A 19,618-nucleotide genomic window follows, 5' to 3' on the forward strand; every position below is an offset into this window, starting at 1 on the left:
AACCGATCATTTTCGTTCGTGACTCAGGGGAATTCGAAAAAAATGCGAGTGCTCCTTTGCAAGAGTCGAACATACGACCTTCAATTTCCTTACTACAATTGCTCGGATTCCCTGCTAAGGAGCTAAAGGGGATTCGTTGGAGCTATGCCATTAAACTACAATTACAGACAAAACTATTGGGTAGGTTAGAGACTTACCCTAAAAGAATGTCTTTCATATGGTGCGCTTGTGGAGGCCAGCGAATTCGCACAGGTGTGAAATAAGAACCGACAGAAAAAAAAAAGAAAAAAACTAGGACCAGGAGATTCCCACCGGTTCTGATAGAACGTGGCTACTTTCAGATACCTAGTCGTTCACGACTGCTTTGGCAGAGACGGTTCCTCTCTTGTACAGGACCTAAAATCAAGCCTAATCCTCTTTGCTGTTGTAAATGGGTAGTTTGCGTTTAGACAAAGGGACACAGCGAAATGTTTGTCAAATGGAGATCGCATTATGAATCTACTGGTGATGGACTCTTGCTCGCATCTGATTGGTTGCTTTTCTAGACACGCAACTTACGCAATTAAAAAGAGTTTGAAAATTCCGATCTTCAATTGGACTTGAATCTGACTTCCTCGGTAATTGCTACTGATGATGAAATCACATCTGCTGGGAGAAAGTAGATTCATTGGGCTCACGGGTTTCCGTGAAAGAATTTAAAACTGAAATAAAAAGGACATGAATCGCAAATAATAGAGAACTGAATGGAGGAACATCCTCGCACACGTGAACTTTGTTAGAAGTTATTTTTTTCCTTTATCGGTAGTTCCGATAAATTATCCGAGAGGACTCAGTGAAAATCTTATCATCTGCTGATGAAGTTACACTGAAGGCAGCGCCTTATTTCATTTAGTTTAAGATCCTGAGTGTTGGTCGCGACCCCGCGAGGTCTTGCTCGTTAGTCCGATGCACGCCCAGCAGAGCAAGCCGATGAACGGTTGGTTCTGTGACGATGCCCTAACGCCTGAAATGTCTGTACACTATACGGACCCAAAATTATCACACCAACAAAGTCGATGCCAAATACATTATCTTTTTTATTTTCCTCGATAACTGAAGATAGCTACGTTTACAACATCCCAAGCTACATAGTCCGGCAACAGAGCTAAAAATATCAGAGAGTAGCGCAGATAAAATCTTATTGAACACAAGTAACGCAAGATCAGCATGCGTTGGCAACGGCTGTACCATCAAAAGTTTAGGACATCTTCTGCAAAGTCCAGATCTCCGATACTGGCCTGAGACACTGTCCGATCAGTCGTAAGAAGATCATCCAACTATATGAATAAAAAACAAAGCATCGTAAAGGAAATGATCACAACGCTAGAGACTTAAAAAAAAAAAACGCGGTACGCCGCGGTTTGAGCCAACTCGGTCTTCCGCTGTAAACAAAATATGCACCACTGTAATAGAGCATTCTTTTTGGACACTTTTGTGTCAATTAATATTAACGAAGATGGAGTCGTCAAGGAACTGCTTTGGTTATAGAGTCTACATCTGCTTTCCACTGGCGATCCAAGCATATGAACAAGAAACATGCGCAGACTTAATCGCGCGTAAATCATTAGTACCTCTTGTTTAGAAAAATAGGCTCTACCCACAAAAATTTAAAGTGAGCGTTTCGTACATTACTCGAGAATATGCTAGTGTCGGTTGTCAGAACCCAGCAGAGACGTTTTGGAGCGACGAACTGCAACCTGAAGTGAAACTCTTCACCTGTGTGTTGCTTCCTCTCGAAGGGACAATTTGCTCGAAAATCATTAGGCGAACAATGCAGTCCCTGGATCAAAAGGTCTCTGCTAAAGCTCCAGTATTCAACAACTATTCACCGACCGAAGTGGAGGTGGCTCAAAGTAGTGGATATTTACCAAGCCGCGAAGCGGCACTGAGGTGAATAGTTGTTTTAGTAGCTAAATAAGCCTATTGTCCAGATAAGTGCGACGATCATTTCTGTCTTTCATAATAACTTGTCTCTCTTTTTCGAGAACTTGCTCCATATCTGAGAGCAAACTGGCAAAAAATAAGCTGAAATCAAACAAGTTCATTTCTTCTTTGATTTTTGGCAAAGCGTAAATTGCAGTCCGTTTGACATTTATCGTAGATCTCTCTATTGTTTTTTTCCCATTACACCTATTCTTCTCTGCCGTTCTCGTTCCCGTTCACAATGTCCTTGCTTATAAAACTTCCTGACGCGAATCAAGGCCAACTCCGCAAGAAACAGGTGCCACGTTGGAGAAACGTTTTTTTTACAAGATGTTTTCCGTTTAGTTTATAAACATAACTGCTTGTCACGTGAAAGGACGGCACTCGCAACTTGATAGAAAGTCTTGAAACTCTGAGATAAAACTAAGCGAACAGTGAGTTCCAACCTTCTGCCCTAACTTGTCCAACACAAACGCTGATTTTTCTCGTTAAAAGTACAATGAGGATAACTTAACACTCCACACCTGTCCACATGGACTTCCTACCTGCGCAGCCATACGACACATGACATACCTTGGCACTGCCGCTGTGAAAACTGCTAAGTGACAGCTGCTCCTCAATGTCTTCGGGAATGCTTATGTCACTGTTCAAAGAACAACCAATGAGGACAGTTTTCGGTAAAGCGTGGTAAAAGTCAACAAAATTCTTTACATAAGCCAATTTTCTATTTTCGAATTCCCCATAATACACTTTGTTTGCCCCCCAAATTTTGCATAAAATATTGTTTTCAAATGTTCTTGGGGACACTGCATATTCCAAATAGCATTTGAAAAGTTTATGTTTATTAATCGACAACGTTTGCACATCAAGTTGATACAACATAAAAAATATAGGCAAGTCAAAGAACTACATATCAAATATACAAGCAATGATAGTAATTAATCTAAAAATTGTCGAAACACAACGATCTTTAAATAATGAATACTTTGTACTAGAGGCAATTTTACTGTCACGCAAGTAAATGTAGTTAATGGATCGTGACGCTATTATCTGTAACCCTTTCATAACGGCTCTGTTTTCGGTGTAGCGATTGTGCTGTCTAGTTGCCAGGGTCAGCAAACACTAAGGATTTATTGTATCCTGGCTTTGAACTTCACGGCTTTGTTGTCTCTAGCGGGGCTAGTACGATCCACGGCATTGGCGCTTTTTCACGTGTAACACGTGTTGACACGTGTAACACTAAGTTGGTGTTGTGAATTGTTTTAATGCTCTGATTGAATTTCTTGAAACAAACTTACATCAAGCTCAACGCCAATCACTCTTGATATAATTTTTCCATTACTCGCTCCTTCGACTCGAACCCACGTATGTAAAAGGATCTCTTCTTTGTCTCTTGTTCGCTCTAAGTAAATATTAACAGCGTCACACCCATATTACGTAATCATATTCTCGACATTCGCTTGTCGTACACGGCGTCGTACAGCTGCTCCGACTGGCTAAGCCAGCAGACATTTGTCAAGCTATAAGAAACTATTTAGAGGTCACTTATGTTCTGTTGTTCAGCGCAGTTAGCACTCAATATATTATTGTGGTTTACGATTTTTTACCCTCCCTCCCTTTTGAGTTGAGGTTGGGGCCTCGTTATATGCATTTCAATAAACTCGGGACACACCTGTGTGGTGCGGTCAAGCTTGTTGGCTGCGTTCCTTTTGAACAGGGAGCTTAAGCACGCGCGTTTTTGAGACGCGGACGGCAACCGGAAGAGAACATTTCGCGCGCTAGGACAGTGGTGTCTCCCAGATTTTTATACTAATCATCTCTAATGGAGAAAAGATACTTGGCAATGTAAATGTGGTTGTGTGAAGACAAGTTAAAAAGGAAAACAGCTCACTTCCGGTTGCCGTCCGCGTCTCAAACAGCTCCCTAATATTGCCTGCTAACCGATACTCTTGACCGATCCAGTACGTGCTGTCAGGGATGGCACTAGGATTTTTCAATCTGGGTCCTGGGACCCGCATGTTCGGCCAAATTGGGGTCCCAAGCATTTTTTGGGGGTCCCAAAATCTTTTTAAGATAAAAACTAGCGATAAAATTTTCCGACGTTTCGATCTCGCTGAGATCATTTTCAAGTTTGAAAAAAAGTGAATAAAACTTTGCCTATAAGAAGTAAAATCACACGTGAGAATATTAAAAGCGATAAAAATGTGGAAACATGTACTAAGCGTTACAAAAGGTAAGTGATAAAAATTAAAAAAGGCTAGATAACAATAGGACAAAAGCTTTACAAAAGAATATATGAAATACTCCGAGCTATAAAAATAACTTTGCACGGATGGAGTCAGACTGCGTGTTCAAAGTTGGCTTTAGTTCTTTTATAAAAAGCATCTCATAAATTAAGCAGTCAAATTTGCTCTGGCACTTCCGTAAGATCTTGAAACTACGAGATATGTCCCTTGGGTCCCTCCCATGTTGATCTCTGACGTGTTTCCCGATGGCAGATCCCTTATGTTCTTCAATGCGTTGATACAGGTACGGCATGTGTCGCCGACATAATCCGCATCGCACAGATCACACTTGAAATGGTAAACAACACATTGCTGGTTAACAATAGGGGGTTTGCTTTCTCTTGGCTTGGTGTTAGATCCGATCTTTCGGCTTGTGTACACGGGATGGATATCTTTTCCGATTTTGCGACTTAATTCTCCAAGTTGTCTTCGCACAGAATTCGCTGATCTCTGGTCCTTAAATGGTAATATTATTCTCACAGGTGCTTTCTTATCGTCACAGGTCTGTTTGGATCTTACATCCCCTGAAACTTTTGCAGTAACAAAATCTCTGATTGCTGATTGTAAGAGTGGGACTGGATAATGAAGCCGAGAGAAAGTCTCCTTGAGACGTTCACATTCTAGATGGAACAGTTGCCAGCTCGAAGAGAGCTTAAAAGCACAATTCAGCATTGTTTTTAGCAGTGACTGTTTATATCGCACATCGACATGACTTTGATAATGTAGTAATAATCCAGTATCTGTTGGCTTTTTATACACCTTTGTCTCCAGGCGGGACATGTGTTTCACGATTTCCAGAAAGGGAAGTGTGCCGTTTGCGGCTAGTTCCATGGTGAAGTTAATTGAAGGATGGCTGTCATTCAGTGTGGATAGAAATGCTTCAGCTGTTTCTACGTTAGGCATTATGCTCAACGTGTCGTCCACATAACGTTTGTAGAAATCCGGCATTTTTCCCTGGCCTTGGAGTCGTTCTTCAATACTACACATGAATGCGTTAGCCATCAGGGGTCCCAGAGGCGAGCCCATGGCGACGCCATCCACTTGTTCATACAAAATTCCCTCAAACTGAAACAATTGGTTCTTCGTGGCAATGTTCAACAGTTCTACTAGATCTGCTTTCGTAATGTGGAGATTATGTTCTGTGTTAAACCAGTCGCCCTTAAATGCTTTTTCGGCCGGAATTTCGATTGTCTCATCAACAGGTACATTAGTAAAAAGTGAAGAGACATCGTATGAGACAAGGATGCTGTGAGCATCAACTTGGAGGTTCTGTAGGTCGTCCACGAAGCCAAAAATATCACTGACGGTATGGTTGTTGATTGACAGAGGTTTGAGCGTTTCGTCCAACCATTTTGCTAGCTTGTAGTTATATGTACCTGTTGCGGATAGTATGGGACGCATCGCGAGTTGTTTCTTGTGAGTCTTTGGTAGACCATACAGGTGGGCAAGTCTTGAACCTTTTTGAACAACAGAATCAGCAATATCTTTGGGAAGAATTCTTTTTACGGTGGCGGTTAATTCCTTCTCTTTCTCAAGTAGAGGATGAAAATGCTTTGGTGGTCTCCCTCTCATTTTAGGTCTTTCAGCGCTGACAGGTTTAAATTTGGTTTCATCGTTAATTGATGACTCCTTCAGTAAGCGCACATAATCTGACTTGTCCATTACCAGACTGCGTGTTCAAAGTTGGCTTTAGTTCTTTTATAAAAAGCATCTCATAAATTAAGCAGAATGTGAACGTCTCAAGGAGACTTTCTCTCGGCTTCATTATCCAGTCCCACTCTTACAATCAGCAATCAGAGATTTTGTTACTGCAAAAGTTTCAGGGGATGTAAGATCCAAACAGACCTGTGACGATAAGAAAGCACCTGTGAGAATAATATTACCATTTAAGGACCAGAGATCAGCGAATTCTGTGCGAAGACAACTTGGAGAATTAAGTCGCAAAATCGGAAAAGATATCCATCCCGTGTACACAAGCCGAAAGATCGGATCTAACATCAAGCCAAGAGAAAGCAAACCCCCTATTGTTAACCAGCAATGTGTTGTTTACCATTTCAAGTGTGATCTGTGCGATGCGGATTATGTCGGCGACACATGCCGTACCTGTATCAACGCATTGAAGAACATAAGGGATCTGCCATCGGGAAACACGTCAGAGATCAACATGGGAGGGACCCAAGGGACATATCTCGTAGTTTCAAGATCTTACGGAAGTGCCAGAGCAAATTTGACTGCTTAATTTATGAGATGCTTTTTATAAAAGAACTAAAGCCAACTTTGAACACGCAGTCTGACTCCATCCGTGCAAAGTTATTTTTATAGCTCGGAGTATTTCATATATTCTTTTGTAAAGCTTTTGTCCTATTGTTATCTAGCCTTTTTTAATTTTTATCACTTACCTTTTGTAACGCTTAGTACATGTTTCCACATTTTTATCGCTTTTAATATTCTCACGTGTGATTTTACTTCTTATAGGCAAAGTTTTATTCACTTTTTTTCAAACTTGAAAATGATCTCAGCGAGATCGAAACGTCGGAAAATTTTATCGCTAGTTTTTATCTTAAAATGTATTCCCAAAATCTTGGTGACCCTCTGCGAGAAAAAGAGTATGTTTTAAATTATGAGAAAAAGAGAGTAACCAACTTGGAATTAATATTGATGCATATGCATAGGACTGGCCGACAATGGCTTTTTCTAGAGCCGTTACATTCATTCCTGGACATTAGAACTCTGTTAATGAAAGAGCACCCTTTCCAAGGGTTTACGCATCACTGGTTTCCTCCCTTAGGAGCAACGACCAGTGACGTCTTTTGCTATATATTTGCATTCAGTGACTTGCAGAGTACATTCCTCTGAAGAAGACCGCAGAAGGCGGTCGAAAATTTAGTTTTAACATTTTTAGATGTTTTAAACCCCATTTCTTAGAACTTCAATTATGATCACAGATCCCTCCAACAGTTTTACAAACAACAGAATATACTGACAAATCAAAGCAAGTTGTGTGAGTTATTTAAGTCAGTGCCTTGCATCCTGGGACGCATTAAAATTTCGATGATGCATTTTTTGGATTTTATTTGCGTAAAAATGCACGATTTCTGCGTTAACGCGATCCTTGGCTGTTTTGAATTCAGCTCGTAGTGCTGGGGAGATAAGTGAGGTTCCTTTGTCACACAATCACCGGAAGTCGCACAGGCTAACCTAACGCAAGGCAGTGCTCCCCCATTAACACCAACTGGAGTCAGTGTTTGCTCATATCGAGTAGTTAGCACACAAACATAAGGAACGGAGACATTAATTTGAATATAAACAAGGGTTTATGGGGGGGGGGGGAGTGGGGAACAAAGTGTATTACATAAATGGGGAATTTCGAATTCGAAAATAGAGAATTACGCCAGACAACGGCAATTAAACGAGCCAATGAGTTTTGGTTTTCGATTGAATAAAAACACAGAGGAAAGACGAAATCAAGTGCCCATGAGCGCTTCACTTCCTTATCTTCCTTATCGAGAACATTTCAAAACATCGCCCCTTTTTGGGAATAAAAGCACGTTCTTGTACCTTGTCGGATTAAAGTCATCCTCATAATCATCAACATAATCGGGTGCAGAGCCATTTTTCTTCTCATCTGGAACATCTGGCAAATGTAACAAGTTTTAGTTAAGGCAGATCGAAAAATCTAAGATCTAATGGTTCACTAAAAGCGTTTGGTTCAGTAGATCGGCCTTTGGATTTGCAGGGGTTAGCGCCTTGTGATATGTCGAGGTTGGCCCCGGGAGGTTGGCGTGAGTCTCGAAATAACCTTGAACATATTTTGACAATTACACGATGTAATAATATTCCCCCGTTTGTTTCGAAGCGGTCCGGATCCCAAATGCTTGAATTTGACTATTCAAGGCCATGCGATCAAATGGTACAAATGTTACACAAATCCCTCTCTTCCTTTACCAGGTACGATAAATCGATTATTTTTCTCTGTGTATATCACTGAATGACAAAAGATATTATTGTTGTTTGTGTTGGCCTACAAGAGATTCCCACTAATGTGCATGTGCTGTTCATGTATGGCCTTGAATATTGTACAAATAATTTTAAAAACCTTAGGCCCGTTTTAAACGTCACCTTTCACATGTACCAAATCTAATGCAAATGAGCGACAACAATGGACCTCTTTAGCTTGTACGTTTTGTTTTCCCATTTCAGACCACGTGATGTTACTCTAGGGAAATGTTTCTTTCAATTGTCGTCTTATGCACGTGCATATGTAAGCATAACTTATGAAAAAACAAAAGGAAAATTCCCTTGGGAACATCACGTGGTCTAAAATGGGAAAACAAAACGTACAAGCTAAAGAGGTCTATAGATTTTTCTCATTTGCATTTTTAAAACGGGCCTTATTGACGAGTTAACTGCCTTAGTTCCTATATACATGAAAGACAGAAAGAAATGATATTTTTCCATGGTTACTCTGAGATATATTGCAAAAATCCGAATGCTCTTTCGCAGGAGTCGGTCGAACCTACGACTTTCCGATTACTAGTTCGGACGCTCTACAACTGAGCTAGGCCATTAGACCAGGCTCAAGGGACAACTGCCTCGCCATACTGCTAAGAATGAAATTGTCGAAATGGTGTATTCTCGCTTTACTGTTATAAAGGAGATAAAAAAATGTTAACCTTGGTTAATGAAATGAAGAATTGCCGGATAATTCTCGATGGTGATTCGGGGATATTCGGAAAAAACCCGAGTGCTCCTTTGCAAGAGTCGAACCTACGACCTTCCGCTTTCACTACTTGTTCGGACGCTCTACCACTGAGCTGTAAGTAAACTACAGTGTCGGTGACAAATGTTGTAACCCAGACGGCAATTTTCCCCATCTCCCCCTTCAATGTTGATGTTTATGGGTTCGAGTGCAAAAACCAACTAGTAAACGCAACATTGAAGGGAGGGAGGAGGAGGGGTACGTTAAGAGGGAGCTTAAGCATGCGCGTTTTTGAGACGCGGACGGCAACCGGAAGAGAACATGTCGCGTGTCAGGACAGTGGTGTCTCCTCGATTTTTATACTAATCATCTCTAATGGAGAAAAGAAACTTAGCACTATAAATGTGGTTGAGTGAAGACAAGTTGAAAGGGAAAACACGTCACTTCCGGTTGCCGTCCGCGTCTCAAAAACGCGCGTGCTAAAGGTCCCTATTAATCGCTTTGATGCGCTTCACTTGCTGTTCTAGCGAAGTGCTACAACTATTTATGACCGAAGTTGTAGGTTCGGGTGACATGCATATTCCTTCTGCTATTACTCAAGTAACGTTCATAACTGCAGTGATCTGACACGTAAGATAACAAGTTTTCTCTGAGTGATCCTACCGAAGCCAAGTCTGTTGATCTTGCTGTCGATATCGGCGAGGTCTTGCCAGTTGGGGGATTTTGTAACCTCTGTAAAACGAAGACAGAAAGAAAACTCAACCATGAAAGACACAAGATATGTGAAACCCAACTGGAACTCAGAAAAAAAAAATCACAGTCTCAGGTGGGATTTTACCCCTCCAAGATCAAGGTGGATACTCTCTCTAACCACTGAGCTACTGGAGACTCTATGGTGAGGGAGGGGTACCTGGTTTGACTACAAACACAACACCCAGTCACGTAGTCAAATCAACAAGCTCATAACTCACTTTTTATACAGGCCCTCACCAGCTTCAACATTGAAACACTACCATGCCTAAGTAACATTGCTGTGACGACATAATTCAAACTTAGTTACCTGGTTTTTTCAAATGTTACTAAAAGTCCCCCAACATGCAGGTGCCAAGGAGAGGGAAATCACAATGTTAAACAATACGTTGGTAGTATTGATCACTTCAGGAGCTTTTCTTCACCCGCTTATCGGGTTCAACGGTTAGGAACAGATTAGGTGATTACATGTACTTGTCAGTAGTGAAGTAAATTTTAAATTTTAATGTTTAATAGTATTAGTTAACTTAGCTCGCATTTTAGAATTGTCATCTATTAGAATGTTTTTACAAATGTGTTTGATTGTTATAACGAACAGTTTCTAATTGGACAAGTAATTAATTTGTTACGTACACGAACCCACAAGCTTTTTAGCTTTAATCCTTATTGTGTATAAATAAAGATTCTATTCTATTTTAATACGTTTGAAAAAGGGTTCCAATACACTTGACCTACCTTGCCTATTATTATTATTATTGTTCATGCCTGGTAATGGTGGTGCTCCCCTCAATGAACCCAGTCCACTGTTGCCAAGTGACGGAGCACCCTTAAGAGATGACAAACCACCGGCAGGCCTAGAGGCTAACAAATAAAATGACACTGTTTCAGCTCGAACAGTTTTTCTTCAAAACCATGAGAACTACTCATACATGTGGAACTAATTTACACAATGTTACTGGGCTTCCTGGTAAGGAACGCCCAAGTCTACTAAGCCTTGGTTGTACATTACCCCTTGGCAACAGTGTTTCTGTGAACGATCATATTTACATGTAGCCTGTTGCAGGCATGATATCCTTGGATTGCTCAGTTTTGTTAACCAAATCAATGTTATTATAGAGTTTAAGCAACGACAACGCCACAAGGCAAGAATATTTTTGTTAAATAAGGAAAAATAATCGTGCCACACTCCACAAATATAAAACGTGATGAAATCACCAAATTTTAGTTTTTGACAACAACGTGAGCATACAACTGTCAATCGTTTCTTAATTTGTCTATCTTTACTTTATAACAGTTCGAACAAATTCAGTTACATCATAGTTCGCCCGTATTGTTCAACGTGAAGAAGATGGACTTAAGCCTGGTTTACACTAGCGACGCAAGCCCAAGCTTAAGAGCGCTTATTTCAGCATGAAAATGGGGTTGACGCAAGCATAAGCACAAGTACAAGCACAAGGATCGATTTTTTTCCTTTTCCTTGTGCTTGCGCTTACATGTATGCTTGCGTTTGTTTGCGTCGTGTGAAAACGAAACAAACACAGCATAGGCACAAGGAAATTTGCCATGTCAGGCCAATTAAAGCACTCGTTACAGATTCCCTGCGTCTGAGCATTTGAACAAAATGGCGGTTGCCGTGGTTGATTTTGATGCTTATGTTGACGATCGTTTTCACTCGCAAAAGTTGCTTATGCTTGTGCTTCCATCGCTTGTGAAAACCAGGTTTAACCTACGATAGCGGTAAGTTATATTTTGGGAGTGGCGTTTTCGCTCTCATCAGATATTTTGCCTAAGTACAGAATTAACAGCGTCCATAATCAGTTAAAAAAATAAAGCATGTTTCTTGGCGGCATTCCTATTCTCACAAGTTGGGGAGGGCTGTGAAAAATATAACTACGGTACGTAGAGCAACATGTAGATTGCACTTTGTCCACACTTGAAAGAAAACAACTTCTTCTTTCTCTCTCGTCTTTTGCCTCTTGTCCCACTCTCCCATGATCCTTGATCCTTCACCCGTTGACCGTGGAAGTGATACTTAGAGCGGTTTTCAATTGAGTGTCGAAAGTATTGACTTCACTCAGTGATTGGTTGAAAGTTCTCGGGCCATTTTTCAACCAATCAGAAGTGAAAGCAAAACCAATCGTGGCTTGCGCGTGGACATTTTCCCGCGCTTTGTGTCGGCTACGTGTAATTACTTCGAGTCTTGATTGGTTTAATGGATTGTCTCCGTCCTTTTTGATTGGCCAAAGTTATTACTTTGGTTTTGTTTTTTTTTTTACGACACTCAATATTGAAACTTTACCCCATTTAACGTTTACTGGTCAACTGTGGGCATCCTAGCTAGAGCACCTGAAGCGTGAATGGGTTAATAGGAGTGGTTCTCAAGCTATGATTAGAGGAGACAGAAGACCAAGCTGCAAAAAAACTAATGCTTCTATCAACACTTTTAAATTACGTGTAAAATTACATAAACAGTTTTCCATAAATCAGGCGAAATTAATTTTTACTCACATACAAGTGCAAGAAATTATTGAATGAGAGTTTGAGTAGTCACTGTCTTTTTTTACAGTCACATATCTTCACTGTACCTGTTTCTGATGGCAATGCTTTAATCACATTTTCTCTGCAATTAAAATCAAAAGAAACGCACAGTAATAAAGATTCAAACAGATTAAATTATTTTGAGAATCAAAAAACCACAGCCTCCATCTCGCTCCTAATTGTCTGTCCTACACATACAAGGACCAAAAAAAATTGGTTTCTTTTGCTTAAGTCACTAAAAACGCAAGCACAATTGCAAGCATAATTAGCTTAAAAGCTAAGTGAAAACAAAATTAATGAATTGACATTTAATTATGAATGTAAGCATCAAAATCAACCACTGCCTCCACCATTTTTTCAAATGCTCAGATGTGGGAAAACTGGAATGAGTGCTTTGACCAGACACAGCCAGATAAAGTGAACCTTCCTTATAATTATGCTATGTTTTTTGTTTTCACACGACCTGAGCCGAGCTCAAGCTCAAGAAAAAGAAAAAAAATTGATCCTTGCGCTTGTATTTGCACTTTTGCTTGCATCGCTAAGTGAAAACCACGCTTTACCAAGAACAAGAAGTGAGCTCTTACTTTGTTCTTGGAGGAAGGTCCGCAAATATATCATCTCCATCATCACTTCCAATAGTCACATCTGGGCTTCTGCAATTCGGTAGAATTAAAACTAAGAGTAATCAGAATGGCTCTGGTTTATTATTTTTTATTATGTTACCCCATTGACTCCTGGGGGTTCCCCATTGACGAATAAAATCGTCTGGCATTTAGACAGAGTAAAATACATGTATTCTGGTGTTAGACAGAGTAAAATACTAAGTATGGCCGGTTTAGGGGTGAAATTATGGGTTAAAAGTCATTTTTCCTTGTATTGGTTCTGCAAAAAAAACATTTTTCTATCATGCCCTCAAAAAAATAATTATCCAATCATATCTGATTGGCCAATGACTGATGCATAAAAATAATAGGTTATAGAGTGCAACACGGACGTTGCTAAGGAAACACAGCAATGGAGTAATTCTGTGGAGTATAGAATAGATTAAAAAATCATATGAACTTACTCATGCATTCCATGATTAATTTTATAGTGAAGTCACTTGTGATGTTTTGATAGCTCTCAATAATTTGCACTCGCCGAATTTTGAGAACTATCAAAACAACTTGCTCCCATAAATCACAAAATGCACTTGAGTTCATAATAATATGATATCCTATACTAATCACAATGTCATTGTTAATCAGAAAAGAGATCAACTAATAATAAATTTATTGTTTAGTAATACTGTAGCAGGGAAAAATTTCTGTTACATGTACATTACAGTACCTTTTCCCACTTTTGTCTTTCCTTGAATCTGAAAGTGAGCTCTGCTCTTTACCAGAATTCATTTTTTCACTCTTGTCAGATTTGTTAGACCGTTCATCTCGAACTCTCTGAGGAATCTTGCTTGGTCTTGGACTGGAAGTCTGTTTATGAAAACAATATAAAAGGATGATCACAAATTTCATGAATGCCATTATTTTAAGAAAGAGCCTCTACATGTATTTGGCAAAAACATTTAAACCTCATTTCCATTTTATAACATTTATTACCGGTATACTGTTACAGTAGCATTTTTATAACTTTCAGTCAGGATCATTTTAGGCACATATTTTTTTTAGGAGGGGTAGCTTGCTTAATACATGCATATCAATTTTTCAATTGTGCACAATAAATAATTATTCTTCTCACTGGAAATTCTAACTTTTCCTTACAGTATATTTGAACTCAATTTAAAAGTTCACTGATTGCAAGTCATGGTTTAAAAGTTAACTTCGTTTAACATTTAATCAGTTTTGCGATTTACTGCAACGTAAATATCGTCGTTTTCACCTAAGCGTGGACACGTCACGGGGAAAACATGCTCCAACTGGTTGCATAAATGACAAGTTTTGTCTTCAGTCCTTCGAAGTTTTAGGGATGTTCATGCATGTTTTCCTAGAATGGTAGCAAGACTGGATATCAAAGACTTTTTCTCAGAGATTGACCCTTATCTGATAAAGTATGCATCAAATAAATTCAGTCAAGCTATCGCACGCAAAAGTTTGCATGTTAACGGCTGTCAAACTCAAACTTCAAAGAACATGTTTTTCTGTCGTGTGTCCATGCTTAGATGAAAACGACGGTAAATTGCAGTTCATTAACTTAATCATAGTATTATTATCTTATTAGTACACTGTACATACTCACACACATTTTTATTTAATGTTATGGTTATAGGGTTAAAATAAAATAAATGTAAATACCCTGCTATCATCGGCTGCAGTGTCTGAACTACTATATTCATCAACATCTTCATCATCAACCTTAAATTAAAATTAATTTTAAAAATAAATTATTATTATTAATTTAAAAATAATTACAGTAAATGTCACTGCCAGTTTTTTACCTCTCTTAAGCAACATTTAAATTTATATAATAATACTATTAACATCATAATAATAAAAATTTTTTTTAATATCATTACCTTTAATTTATTAACTCCGATTTACAACTTGCGGAATAAAGATTTCAGTTAAAAATTGTTACCTTTATCAACAAGTTAAAAAGCAAAAAAATAATTATTTATCTATTTATGACAGTTATTATAAATCTAACAGTAAATGCAGGGTTTCCAGCTTTAAGCTACATTTGTACATGTAAGGAACTGATGAATCATTTCATTGTTCTATACACAAAAACTGGTAAAACCATTCAGTGTATTCCTCATGGACAGTTCAGAGTTTCTTGCTCATGACACCATATGACTTATAGGTTGGTAAATTTCAAAATGTCAGAGTTAAACATTAATAACAATACTCTTACATGTAAAGTGCAGCTCCAGTGAGGTTAAATTACTCCTAGTTACAGTGAGGTTAATAACTAGCATTACATACAAAGACTAGTAGATGTCCAAAATAAAAGAAAATTATTTAAGAAAGTACACAATCAATACATGTTCCTGTGGTTATACATGGATTGAATTAAATACAGAGCATGCTAACCTTATTATTTTGGTGCTGAATGGTGCCATGTGTTATTATTTATAGTTAAGTAAACAGTGCTTGAAATTGAAAAAAATCCTGGAATGAATGCTTGGTTTCCCATTGGGAAACCCCTATGATTAAATGCATGCTGTGTTGAGAGGCAATCGCATGGCATTGGAGCTTGAGTAGCCCATACACTCTTTTTTGTTTTTACAAGAACGTCTAATTTTGGAGCTGAGGCTGAACATTCTTTTATTACACATAACATGAGAATTTTATTCCATAAAGCTCATTTGTACAAATCTATACGCTTTATTTTCACATGTGAAAAAGGCCTATACAGCCAATCAGAATGGCGTACAGCTCTTTCACATGTGGAAGTATAACCAATCAACGAAAGCGTAAAGGCGTTTCCATGCCAATCACTCGTGCATCTCGTGCAAATCGTGCAAATCGTACTTTGTTATTGAATTAAATTAAATTTGCCTTTGGTTCTATTGTTAGTGAGTTTTTGTTTCTAATTCGCGTTCAGAAAACTATTTTAATGAAAATTCTCATGTTATGTGTAATAAACAGTTCACGACATAGAAAGTGCTTTGTACGGGGTTTTATTCACTCGTTGTTTGTGTCAAAAACCCTCACTCGCTCGTTCCTCGCTCGTTCGGGTTTTTGACACAAACAACTCGTGCATAAAACCCCGTACGCCGCACTTTCTATGACGTAAACTATATATATATTTTAGCGATATGAGGTTGAAAACGTTCTTAAGATGTTCTTAAATTTCCATCAACTTTAATGCTGTTGAAGTTATTTTGGATCGATTAGATAGATAAGAACTGCTCATTATCACAAACTGAGATGTATATCATGCAATAAGAAAACCATTGTTATGTTATATACAAAACATGCCCTTAATTTAATTTGCATTTCTTAATTAATTATTTACCTTTATTTTATGCTTTTATTTAAAATACAAATGTGCAAAATAAAAACCTTCTTAATCGACTCTCAGCCTGAGGAAAGTTCTTACTACGCTCTCAAAATTTTGGTTGAAAAAAAGAGTAGTTTTAAGTGTGTGCCTGGAGTTTTATTTTTTTGTGGAAGTCTGGGTTTTTAAAAGTTATCTTCATTACCATTGACATCACAGTACATACAATGTGAATTTTCCTATCTGACAATATTTTGTAAAAGCCACAGATATTCAAAACACGGGAAAATGCTCAACTGCCGCAAATTAGTTATTTTATTATTAACTTTGCACTATATGTACATACTATCAGACATTGACATCAGAAAACCATCAACATAAAGTGAGTTGGGTGCTGCTTATGTAATAAAGTTTTTACTTTGGCTGGGTTGTCTGTTGGTTTTTCTTTGGGCAACCATGCAACCTTTTCATTTTACCAAAAAAATAGTCGCCTGGCAAACTTTCCGGTTGTCTGGGATGACCGCTAATTTTGAGCACTGTGTACAGATGTGAATAATCAAAGGTTTAATGAACTTTAAACCCAAGAATCCACTCATTGTACTTTACAGTCTTCCACAAGTCCAAAAACCGAATTAGACTAAAATTTGATTGTATATCCTTTATCACTTGTTTGATGCTCCATTTGTCTAATGACGTCAATGTTATTGTCCTAAATTTACCTTATCATAATTGAAGCCATGAGCTTTTCAGTTTCTTAGAACTGAGAGTCTGCTACAAAGCACACAGCTGTCCTTTTGTGCTCTGAAAATCTTATCTTTTGGACAAAATTAATATAAGACAACACTTTTACATTTTTTTTTTTATTTTTTTGGATGAAGGACTAGAATGAGCTAGAGTGCACCTGTTAGAGTATTATTTGGCCTGTTAATGTTGTTACAGTTACCAAGCTACTGTGTTATCAGCTCATCAGCTCAGATCAATACTCAAACATGTAAAGTACTGTACATGACATTACTTTGTTTGAATTTGGTGGGCTCAGACTTCTTGGGCTGTCAGCTGTACTTTGCCTGGGTGAAGTAACAATTGCCTCTTTTGAAATCTAGAAATAATAATAATTATTAATAAATTAATACCAGACTGAGTACAACAAGAGAATATAATATTTATTGTTTTTTCCAATAGGAAATCACATCTGATTCATTGTTTCACATGGTTCATGCAAGATCTTCAAATTCTTATTCAAGGACTTTTCCACAACCTTTAAGTACCTTTAAGTAACTTTAAGTGTGTTGAAAAAGCATGATTTTTTGAATAAAGGATCATTCCGTATGATCTTTCAGCGTAGAACTTACCATAATATTTTGTTTAAATCTTCCAAATCACTAAGTTTGTCTTTTGCAGATCACATAAATGTCCCAAATATAAAACCATTCCTTAAGGAAATCGACCCATATGGGGAACTTAATGGACTTCTCCATGATGGTAAATACAATCTTTTCAAGTGGTCACCAAATTACATTGTAGCAGCACAAGAAGTATTCTTAAAAAAGACACAAAACATTTGACACTTCTAGTCATGTACAATGTATGTCATCTTCAGTTGAATTTGAATTCAAATTGAAACTAATGTTATAAAAATAATACATGTACGTACTGTATTTGCTTAAAAAATCTTTCACATGATTTTGTGACATTTTCAAAAAATATCGTCATTAACACCTTTTCCCTCTTAAGAATTTGGTTAGTTATACATTTTACTCTGTCTAACATCAGATGATTCTTTATTAATAAACTCTTCAATAGGAGACTCCTTATAGATGTGAGATGATTAAAATAATCTCATTATTTACACACCTCTCCACTTGTGCTGGGCGAAAGTCTCTTTACGACTTCAGCTAATAAGGGTCTGCTGGCTGCTCCATTGCTATCTTGAATCTTTAGATCTTTTGCCAGATTATTTCTCCCAGAGTATTTGTCACTCTTAAATAGAAGAAAAAAAAGATTTCAATTATTGCTCTTTTGAAAGAATGGTTTGGAACTACACCATGCATTCATGCAGATCCGCCCAATTGCTAGCATGCAAAAACCAACTGGGCTGTATACCTGTTCGTCTAAGTGCACAGTCAACAAGATTGCAAGCAGTCATTAGTGTACAGTAAAATTATGATGTAGTTTAATTTTGTTTTAGGTTCAAGAATTTTTTCAAACCAGTTTTAATTTTGATTTTCTTTGTCTAATTAATTAATTACCATTATCATAATCTGAAACAAAAGAAAATCAACAGTGTTTATTAAACTGGTTTAAAAAATAATTCTGAACCACAACATACTGTATATGCCTGACTAAAGTGACTACATCAATGACTGTACAATGGATGTATTACTTCGTCTCACTTACAAAATTAGTCTCTGGGTCAAATACAGCAATGGTGAAATCCAGGTCAAAATATTCTAGGAATTCTCTTACTAATCCTGTCACAAGGCAACCTAAAAGCAAGTGACAATATTACGAAAATTAATGAGGAATATCTTGAAGACATCTCAAGTAGTAATAAAAAATGTCAAAACAAAATGGTTAGATGTACCTGTATTACAACCAGCTACAGTATAAACATTCAATTATTACAGTATTACTACAGTTATTATGTGCTACTAATACATTGAATTTCTTACCCTCACTGGTACTTAAAAACTTCTTCAGTTCAGGATTCATAAGAGGAATTTTACCCTGAATAAAAGATATTAAAATAATAACCTATTTCGCATCATTAGCCATTACAGGCAATGTGAAGAGTATGACTTGAAGTAGTTCTGTCTCTCTCCAAAAAATGGTGTTAAATATAATAATAATTATCCTCACCTTCTCTTTATGTACATAAAATACATGTACAACAATAATAAAGTAGTCTCGTTTGTCTCACGATGTGGTCACATCGTGAGACAAACGAGAATACTTTTACCACAATGAATAACAGCAACCTTTTTACGACAAAATACATGTAATATGTATTGATATTATTGATACCCCAGCAAGTGAAAATACATGTAACTGTTCAGATTAGCTCACCTCTGCTCCCTCTTGCTCCTCAAGAGCGAGAAATACACTTGCACGCAACTGAGCCTGTACATGGAGGAAAAAAAAAACAAGAATAAGGGACATAACAGGGTATAAATATTCTCTTCCTGAGGTCTTGGATACTGCCCTTTACCAGAACTAGAAAAAGACGGCAAAGCTCTTCCCAATATGGGCATACTGCTACCAAAATGGATTTTAAAGAATCAACGTACAGGACTGTGTATTACACCTGACACCTTATGCATATAGGTTAATAGTGATATATAAGTTTATTTCAATTTTGATTTCTATCAGATATTCTCAGCACTTAATCAGCAAATACTAAAACCATAAGATAATACAGTGTATAGGAGGTTTTCATCACGTGGCATCA

General features: G+C 37.7%; 2 protein-coding genes across 4 annotated transcripts in view; both read right to left on the bottom strand.

Moving 5' to 3' along the window:
* Positions 1 to 1,052: 1,052 nt before the first annotated feature.
* LOC138052485 (centrosomal protein 43-like) overlaps positions 1,053 to 19,618 on the bottom strand; it is a 19,434-nt gene continuing 868 nt past the window's right edge. Inside the window, exons 2-15 of one of the 3 annotated variants that reach the window (XM_068898998.1) lie at positions 19,237 to 19,290; positions 18,843 to 18,897; positions 18,568 to 18,656; positions 18,025 to 18,150; positions 17,186 to 17,269; positions 14,523 to 14,582; positions 13,564 to 13,703; positions 12,819 to 12,887; positions 12,282 to 12,316; positions 10,432 to 10,557; positions 9,610 to 9,678; positions 7,806 to 7,881; positions 2,536 to 2,605; positions 1,053 to 1,316 (exon numbers count right to left, since the gene is read on the bottom strand). In XM_068898998.1, the coding sequence (XP_068755099.1) occupies positions 1,230 to 1,316; positions 2,536 to 2,605; positions 7,806 to 7,881; positions 9,610 to 9,678; positions 10,432 to 10,557; positions 12,282 to 12,316; positions 12,819 to 12,887; positions 13,564 to 13,703; positions 14,523 to 14,582; positions 17,186 to 17,269; positions 18,025 to 18,150; positions 18,568 to 18,656; positions 18,843 to 18,897; positions 19,237 to 19,290 (1,140 nt within the window). In that variant the 3' untranslated portion in view covers positions 1,053 to 1,229. The remainder of the gene's footprint in view (positions 1,317 to 2,535; positions 2,606 to 7,805; positions 7,882 to 9,609; positions 9,679 to 10,431; positions 10,558 to 12,281; positions 12,317 to 12,818; positions 12,888 to 13,563; positions 13,704 to 14,522; positions 14,583 to 17,185; positions 17,270 to 18,024; positions 18,151 to 18,567; positions 18,657 to 18,842; positions 18,898 to 19,236; positions 19,291 to 19,618) is intronic. The other 2 variants (XM_068898999.1, XM_068899000.1) reach the window with 2 other exon arrangements.
* LOC138052482 (uncharacterized) lies at positions 4,218 to 6,805 on the bottom strand. Its single transcript, XM_068898992.1, has one exon. It carries the CDS (start codon positions 5,907 to 5,909, stop codon positions 4,356 to 4,358), a length of 1,554 nt encoding a protein of 517 aa, XP_068755093.1. The 5' UTR covers positions 5,910 to 6,805; the 3' UTR covers positions 4,218 to 4,355.

Source organism: Montipora capricornis, chromosome 6, assembly GCF_036669925.1.
Source record: "Montipora capricornis isolate CH-2021 chromosome 6, ASM3666992v2, whole genome shotgun sequence".
Lineage (NCBI taxonomy): Eukaryota > Metazoa > Cnidaria > Anthozoa > Scleractinia > Acroporidae > Montipora > Montipora capricornis.